Source organism: Rhagoletis pomonella, unplaced genomic scaffold, assembly GCF_013731165.1.
Source record: "Rhagoletis pomonella isolate Grant_MI unplaced genomic scaffold, Rhpom_1.0 Rhpom_scaffold_00016, whole genome shotgun sequence".
Lineage (NCBI taxonomy): Eukaryota > Metazoa > Arthropoda > Insecta > Diptera > Tephritidae > Rhagoletis > Rhagoletis pomonella.
Window position 1 is genome coordinate 283,260 of NW_023458570.1, and position 9,360 is coordinate 292,619.

The 9,360-nt window shown below is 36.7% G+C and overlaps 1 protein-coding gene across 1 annotated transcript; it reads right to left on the reverse strand.

Moving 5' to 3' along the window:
• Positions 1 to 3,019: 3,019 nt before the first annotated feature.
• LOC118749411 lies at positions 3,020 to 4,147 on the reverse strand. Its single transcript, XM_036484214.1, has one exon. The coding sequence runs from the start codon at positions 4,145 to 4,147 to the stop codon at positions 3,020 to 3,022; it is 1,128 nt and encodes a 375-aa protein (XP_036340107.1).
• Between the last annotated feature and the right edge of the window lie 5,213 nt (positions 4,148 to 9,360).

Below are 9,360 nucleotides of genomic sequence, written 5' to 3' on the forward strand. Positions count from 1 at the left end.
TTTGATCGCAGTCATAATTCACATGGAATTTTTCACGTACACCTACATATGTACATACATATGCATGCAAGTTTTTTCCAGTAAAAATTTCTTTTTTCTCGGAGTCATATGCCTAAGATGTACATAGTACTTGTGTATTTAACAAGTGTGCAATACATTGAATGAATTTTTAGCTTTTTCGTTTGTTTTTTTTGTAATACACAATTTGTAGTATATTCACTTTTATTGTTTGAGTTTTTTTGCTCACGCTTTAAATTAGTTAGTAACTAAAATCAGAGGCTTAATGCGAAAGGTATTGTAAGACTGACACTGAAATAAATGCATTTGTTCTGTAACAGTAAATAACATTGTCTTTCTTTTAATCAAAACTAAGGAATTTTATTGTGCATATTTTTTTTTTATTGAGCATATTTCGCTAATTTTTGGGATTATTTTAAGCGCATAAAACGGGATTTTTCGGGCATATTTTTATCTTCTCTAGTCATAATCAATATATCGAGGGCTGATATTCAATACAATCTATCTGCAATTTTCAGAAAAACTACTTTCCGACGTTGAACCCATCTGGTGCTTAGCTGTCATCACTAATTTTAATTTGAACTATGCAATTCTATAACAAATTTTTCTAATAAACGATATACATACATACATCAATAGCAATATCGAAAAATATCGACAACAAAATCGATTAAAATATCGATAACAAAATCGATAGCAAAATTGATAACAATATCGATAAAAATTTTGGTAACAAAATCGATAAATACCAATAACAAAACCGACAAATATCGATAAAAATTGATAAATATCGATAACAAAATCGATAAATATCAATAACAAAATCGATAAATATTGTTAACAAAATCGATAAATATCGATAACAAAATCAATAAATATCGATAACAAAATTGATCCAAAATCTATAAGTATCGATAACAAAATCGATAAATATCGATAACAAAATCGGTAAAAATATCGCTAACAAAATAATTAAAAATATCGATTACAAGTCGATACAAATATCGATTATTATATCGATAAATTCCGAAAACATCGATTTTTTTTTCGTGGGCAGGGGGTCCAAAATGCCTATTGCATCATCAAAGCTGTCGTCACAACAATGGTATGTCCGGAGACTAAAACACTCCTCCCGAATTGGAACCGTCGCCCACCCTGGGACCACTAATCGCATTGCTTCAGGGTGGCGTTCCATATTTCTCATTAACTAAGTATTCTGCATATTTAGCTATGTTCTTCCAGTTAGTTTCGCTATGTAGCATGGCTTGGATGACGTTATCTGGATTAATTGGTCCCACAAGGTCTTGCAGATTATTGCGCTCGGTTTCCCATCTTTTGCATCTGAAAAAAGTGTGCTCGGCATCGTCTTCTTCTGCGTCGCTGTATATGCATGACGGCTCTTCGGCTTTTCCCATTCTATACAGGTATTTGCGAAAGTAACCATGCCCAGACAGCATTTGTGTGACGTAATAGTTTATTTCGCCATGTTCTCTTTGGGTCCACAGTTTTAGGTTTTTTATTAGCCTAGCCGTCCATCTGCCGCGGCTTTCGTTTTGAAACCTATCTTGCCATAGTCTTAGTGTCTCGTCTCTTACTCTTTCCCTTTCATTGGCACTTGGATTCGTTTGCGCCTTAAACTCCCACATTTTCTTGCGTTCGGCTGCTAGCAGGTCAATGGGAACTGTTCCGCTTATAACTAGTATTTCCTCGCCGGACACTGTACGGTACGCAGAGGCTACTCTTAAAGCTGCTGTGCGATGAGCTCTAGAAAGTGTCTTGCAACGGTTTTTTTTCTGTAGGGTGTCAGCCCAGATCTCCGCTCCGTATACCAAAATATTCAAGGTTGTGGACATTACAAGTTTTCTTTTACTTTGGGTCGGTCCACCAATATTGGCCATTAATCTGCTTAGGTAAGCCGTTACCTTTGCTGCTTTTGCGGCTGCATGCTGCATTTGTTCCCAATACGTTAGCCTGGGGTCTAGCCTTACGCCTAAGTACTTTATTACTCTTTGCGTCTTTAATGTAATGCCGGTCAGTTTCATGCTCACTTCTAAGGGAATACGCTTCTTGGTTAGGAGTATTACCTCAGTTTTCTCTGCTGCAAGTTTAAGACCGTGTGAGTCGAGCCATGCCTGTGTTCTTATCATAGTCTGGTTTAATTTGCGACGGGCGTATTCGGTGTCTCTTGCAGTGATCACTGCGGCAATGTCATCAGCGTAGCCTACTAAATATGTGTCATCTGGCATCTCGAGGTTTAATATTCCGTCGTAGCTGACGTTCCATAGGTCTGGCCCAAGAATGGAGCCTTGTGCTGCGCCCGACGTGATCGTCATTTGCCGGGGTCCATCGGTGGTATGGTACAGTAACTCCCGGCCTTCTAGGTAGCTTCTGACCATGAGTCTAAGGTACGTGGGTATGTTGTAGACTTCTTCTAGTGCGTGTATCATATTTTCCCATTGTGCGGTGTTGAAGGCGTTGCGAACGTCTAAGGTTGCAAGCAGGACTAGCTTTTTGTGTTGGTATGCGGCTTCTACTGTTGTTGTTACGTGTTTTATAGCTCCAATTGTTGATCTACCGGGCCTGAATCCGTACTGTCTTGAGGAAAGTCTGCCACCGCTAGCGATAGCCGCTTCTCTTCTAGGTTTTAGCAGCCTTTCTAAGAGTTTTTCAGCTGTGTCCAGCATACAGAGGGGTCGATACGCTGATGGTGAGTCAAGGTTTCCCTTTCCTTTGGTGATTAGGACGAGCTGCTGCCTTTTCCAAATTTCTGGGAATATTCCGTTCTTGAGGCAGGCATTGTACATATTTAGAAGCACTTGAGGGCGTTCTGTGGCGATTATTTTTAGAACTTCTGCTGGAATGCCGTCTGGGCCTGGTTCTTTCTTGGCCTTTACTCTATTAGACTTGAGCTCTTCTGCGGTAAATGGTGGTATTTCTTGAGGAGCGATGATAGGCTCCATTTCTTTGGTTAATGCCTCATGCGTGGGAAAGAGTTCGCTTACTATGTAGTCCATTTTTTGAGCGCTAAGCTCTGGTGGTTTTGCCATGGCCCCAAGGTTTTCATTACAACCTTGTATCCGAGACCCCAGGGATTTCTGTTTATATCCTCACGCAGTTCTTTCCACTTTCTGTTCTTGCTGGCCTCGATTGCTCGTTTGAGTTCTTTTCTAGCAGCTTGGTATAGTTGTGCCTCTTCGATTGCAGCGCTTCTACGCCTGGCCCTGGTGTAAGTACGCCTCAGGTGGAGGCACGTTCGTCTTAGTTGGGCTATGTTTTCCGTCCACCAATATGCAGGTGTTTTGTGTCGATTGCTTTCAATTGTCGGCATCGCTTTGGTACAGGCTCTGGAGATCATTTTCATTGTAGTCTCTACTATTTGCATTGCGTTATTGTGAGAGGATTCTTCTGAGCCATGCGCATTTATTTCAGATAGTAGTGCTTCACTATTTAATTTCGAGACATTCCATTTGCGAGTGCTACATTGCATTTTCTTTCGTAAACCATCGTTTTTGGAGTCTATTATAAAAGAGATGTATTGGTGATCGCTACCAGTGTAATCTTCCAATACTTTCCATTCCTTTATGGTGCCTGCTATGCCTTCTGATGCTAGTGTGATGTCTGGCGTGGTTTCCTCGCATCCTGGTCTTCGGAAGGTTGTTGCTGCGCCAGTATTTAGCACTATAAATCCGAGTCGGGCTGACATTTCTAGCACGCGTTTGCCTCTGGAGTCCGTGATTGGCATCCACCACTCCGTGGCTCTTGAGTTTAGGTCTCCTGCCATCAGAAAGGGTCCTTCCAAGTTCATGGCCGTATCTTCGATATCGTCGAGTTTATCTTGGAAGTCTTGTATGCTATCGTTTGGTGTCAGGTAGCAGCTTATTATATTTATATGGTTGTATCTGGCCCAGGCGAAGCCGCTTCCATGTCCTTTTTCAGAGATGTGTATGCTGCTTCCGGGGGGAGCCCATATAGCAGCGGTGCCACTGCTGTCTTCTATCCAGATCCCGTTTTCTTTTTTCTTATACTGTTCGCTTATGATTACAAGGTCATAATGCCGCTCAGTGATCATCTGTGTCAGTAGCGCGTCAGCCGTTTTACTTCTGTGCATGTTGGCTTGCAGGACATTCATTTCTTGGGCCAGTTTCTATATACTGAGCATCTTATGGAGCTTGGGATGTGATCCAGCTCAGTGTATTTGGCTTCCGAGCACAAGCAGCATTTTGGTGGCTTATTACACTCTTTTAGCTTATGACCTGGTTGACCGCATTTTATACAGAGGCCTTGCCCTCTTCTGTCTGGGCCTTTGCAGCCCCCGATTAGATGGCCAGGGCCAAAACATCGAAAGCACCTCTTGCAGTTTTCTTTGAGTCGCACTCTACAGTTAATACAGCCGATTTTGATCCTTGCTTGCTTTATTATTATATCAGCTTTTTCTTCATTGAGCGTGACGAAGGCCCTCACCTGTTCTCTACTGTTGGGAGCGGAGATATTGATCTTCATAGCTTTGTCGTATCCTTGCAGCATACCCCTTACTGAGTCTTCGACTTCCTTTTTTGTCGTTAAGGAATCGAGGTCTCTTATTTCGACTGTGGCCCTTGGTTTAAGGTCTGCTACAGTAGCGGTCTCTCGTAGGGTGCACTTTAATACCTCGCAGAAGCTTAAATTCGCCGATTGCCCCTTCTCTAGCTCCAGTAGTACTGCTCCAGCCCTTGTTTCCGAAAACATCGATAGCATAATTGATAACAATAACGATAAAAATTTCGATAACAAAACCGATAAAATTATTGATTATTTTATTGATAAGTTTCGAGAATCCCGAAAATCTCTAAAATCCCAAAATAGTTCCCAGATTGAGTATCTGTGTCTCTCTCTATATCCTTTCCTCTTTACTAACCTTTATTTTAATCTTTCTTCCACTATCTTCATCTTTACTTTTATCGGTATCCTCATCCTAATCTTTGGTTTTACTTTTATGTTTATCATTTTCTTCATGTACATATTTCCCTTCCACCTTTGCCCTTATATATGTAAGTAAAGTGTTTGAATTTACCTTGGTCTTCATTTTTGCCTTTAAAAAACAACACATCAAAAACAAAAATTTCATTTTTTAAATAAAATTATTATTAGAAATGAAAAAAAAACAGATTTATTAGTATTATTTATAGATATTAAAGATATTTTAAAAGATCACTTTGGCCAAATTTTCAAAATCTGGTTTACGTCAGTTAAAGCCGTTCGTAACAGTTCTGTTGAATGTTGGTTAGTAAATATGTTTCGTTTAAATCTCCAGTGAAATATGTCCAACAGCAAAATTCCGGCGAAATGTCATCTGTTCTCTCGCAAAAGAAAAATATCCAAAATAGAAGGCGAACAGAAAATTTGCAGAAACGACGAACAGCTGATACAAATTTTGTTCACATTCAAAAGCATAAAATTGAAAACGTAAGAAAACAAATACTTTGCAAGTTTTTTGCGTACGTGAACACAAAAAGCTCATAGTTTTTATAACTTTCAATAATTATCAGGTACGCGAATGCAACTAATTGTGAACGGTATTTTGACTTTGCGAATTTCATTGTAGAGTACAAAGACTAACAGTTATATGTTGGACCAAAAATTGAAAATATACGGATCGCAGCTGTTTTCAACAGCGGATATTTTAAATCTGGTACTTGTTGCCGGAATTCAAGCAATAGCAAAGCTTTATGTTGCATTTCCAGTGCCTTATCTTCTTTTAATTCCAAAAACTCCAACTCTTCTTCCATTTTCTTAAAAAGAAGTATTGTAAATTCATCCTCAATTATGTAAATAAAAATATGCAAATAAAAGCATGCAAACGTATGTACATTTAAATAGCTTCAAATCGGCAAAGCTTTTTTCAAAATGTGCTTTTAAATCATGTGCAATATTTTTTCTAGCCATGGAAAATGACATATTATTCTTTGTTTGAGATCATAAATAAAAATACAAGATAAGCTTTTTATTCCCTCCTTGTAGAGACAAAGAGCCAATTTACACGACGACATTTCACCCTGTGTTTTTGGCACGTTCCCTTTTAAAAAAGTCTTCGAAAATCCTCGTGCATTTACACGATGACTTTTTCTTTACGGCGTTTCTTGCGTATTTTTGACATTTAAACGTCAAATTTTCTTTGGTCAACTCTTTCGTCGGGGCGAATCGCGAACTCAAAGCAAAAATACGAAAAAGTAAACTCGATAAAAGCGAAACGTCAAAAAACCCCTCGATTTCGCTCACCGTGCGTGCTTGCCTACCCCGCTGACTTCGCTACACTTCTTGACAACAAGCTCGACACGCATGACTTTCCACCCAGGGTGAAAAGTCATCGTGTAAATTGGCTCAAATTCAAGTTTTGCAAATTTTCCATCACATCGATAAAGAACATTAAGCCAGAAAGCTAATTTTCATTCTCCAATTGCGGGTAGTATTCCGATCTCAATTTGCGTATGTGTATATAAAAAGAACAAGAAAAGTAAGTGCGCCTGGGCCACACTGTAGAAGTGAAACTATCGTTACATACCTAATTTGTGTCATAATTAGAGAAGATAAAAATATGCATTTGCATAAAAAGTATATTTTTGCATATTTTTGCCATTTTTGGATGTGATAGCATATTTAAAGTTATAGCGTAAAGTCCAGCGCAAGTGTATTTGCCGCATTTCGTTCAATAAGTAGTCCTTGCATTGTACTCTACTCCCAACATATTGTTACTCTTTTTCCGCATACCTACACTACTTGGCGTTGAGAGAGTAAATACGTGACGTACTTGCTATTACTCCACCAAAGTAGGTACTCTACTTTCACTCATCGCGTACGAGAGATATTTGCTGCTGCCAAAAGGGAGTAGCAAATCTACTCTCTGTATACTTGTAGTACTGGAAGTACTTGCGTATTAAATTTCAATTCTGGTTGTTAGCCTACTAGTTGATATCGTTTGCGGCGCTGGTCAGTGAAATTGAAAGAGTAAAAATAGAATATGGAAATTGACGATGTAAGGAAATGTTTACGGTCTTAGTTATAGAAAATAACGTAGATTTAGACAGTTGTTTAATGTGACATTTTCATAAAACTTTTGTATTCACGCAGCTTTTTAAATCTGTGTATGTACTTATATTTTTATGAAAGTATTATTTCTCGTTTATAATTTTCTATAAAACTATTTGCAGTCAAAAACAATAGCTTAAGCAATCCTGCTATACGAAAATACGAAATAAAATTATTAGTGGCAAATCAAAATTTTGAAAAGTGCCGATTTTAACATTCGATAGTTGGACATGGTAGCGACGAGATGTACGAGCATTTTTTTCTTAAGAGCTGCATACTGATTTACAAATTTTTTTATAGAAGCAAATTTGTTTTCCATTTATTGTGCGTAATTTTATATGAATTTTTAGTTTTTCTTGAGAGCCTTTACAAAAAAAAAAATTTGGAAATATGTACATATGTACATACATACGCAGCCATATAATTTGATTTCAAGAGAATCGAATTTTCATTTGGCACGTTCAGAAGGCGCAACAGCTCAGTAACTGGTGCGATTGCACCTTCTGAACGCGTTGTTGCGTACTTCTGATCAACTGCATAGTTGCGTGTTATATGATAGTAATATTTTTCTGATCATTTGAGACAACATATTGGTGTGTACCTTTGAGAGTTGAATTTGACAGCTAATGTATGAAGTCGTTCAGAAGACGCATAACGATCACTGATTTTTTTAGCAACGGTTGCGTTCAACTGCTGCGCCTTCTGAACCTACCCATTAAAACCTTTTTTTGATAACACTGTGCTGACAGCTCAAATCGGTATTGATTAAAACAAATGCATGAGATAGTTTTTGAATTGCATTGAGTTTTTTTTAATAAATACTAAAATCAGAGGTGTATAAATGGCGAAAGAAAAACTTTATCTGATTTTTTTTAAATCGAAACTACATTTTTACATATGGACATATGTACATGCATACATAATTATATTTAATATGAAATTGAAATTTTCACATCAATTTGCGCTATCTTCAAACCATTGACCGTAACGGTTATAAGTTTTATTATAAAAATCACTTTTTAATCGTTATTAACTGAGTTTTATATTTTACTCGGAAAATAATCGTTACGTTTTAAGTTTTATTTTTTGCTAGGAAAATAATGGTTACGTTTTAAGTTTTATTTTTTGCTCGGAAAATAATGGTTACGTTTTAAGTTTTATTTTTTGCTCGGAAAATAATGGTTACGTTTTAAGTTTTATTTTTTGCTCCGACTAGATAAATTTAACAAATTTTCACAAAAATTTCGAACTTTTGAATCTGAATCTTAGACATTTTTGGGTGTGCAGTTTCATAGCCCAAAAAATGTTAGTATAATAAAGTGCAAGTTTAAAGGGGCTAAAAATCGCGTTGATTTTTAAATATTTTTTTTTTTACAACGAGTGCATTTTATAAAATCTGGCGTTGATTTTTTGAAATTTCTATGCGAAAGGTCTTGCGCATTTTACTTCAAATTAAATTCATGTTTATATGAAAAAAAGTACAAAAACCCCCCCGCAAAAAAAGTCTTTACCAATCCATTAAATTTTAGCCCCTTGAAACTTGTACTTTATTAGACTAACATTGTTGTTAAGATTCAGATTCAAAAGTTCGAAATTTTGGTGAACATTTGTTGAATTTATCTTAAAAAAATCTAAGTCAACCTAAAAAAATAAAATAAAAATTTGGAAACCAATGTTTGATCGCAGTCATAATTCACATGGAATTTTTCACGTACACCTACATATGTACATACATATGCATGCAAGTTTTTTCCAGTAAAAATTTCTTTTTTCTCGGAGTCATATGCCTAAGATGTACATAGTACTTGTGTATTTAACAAGTGTGCAATACATTGAATGAATTTTTAGCTTTTTCGTTTGTTTTTTTTGTAATACACAATTTGTAGTATATTCACTTTTATTGTTTGAGTTTTTTTGCTCACGCTTTAAATTAGTTAGTAACTAAAATCAGAGGCTTAATGCGAAAGGTATTGTAAGACTGACACTGAAATAAATGCATTTGTTCTGTAACAGTAAATAACATTGTCTTTCTTTTAATCAAAACTAAGGAATTTTATTGTGCATATTTTTTTTTTATTGAGCATATTTCGCTAATTTTTGGGATTATTTTAAGCGCATAAAACGGGATTTTTCGGGCATATTTTTATCTTCTCTAGTCATAATCAATATATCGAGGGCTGATATTCAATACAATCTATCTGCAATTTTCAGAAAAACTACTTTCCGACGTTGAACCCATCTGGTGCTTAGCTGTCATCACTAATTTTAATTTGAACTATG

Excerpts from the sequence above, each read along its gene's own strand:
- LOC118749411 (XM_036484214.1), bottom strand. The coding sequence starts at position 4,147 with ATGAATGTCCTGCAAGCCAACATGCACAGAAGTAAAACGGCTGACGCG.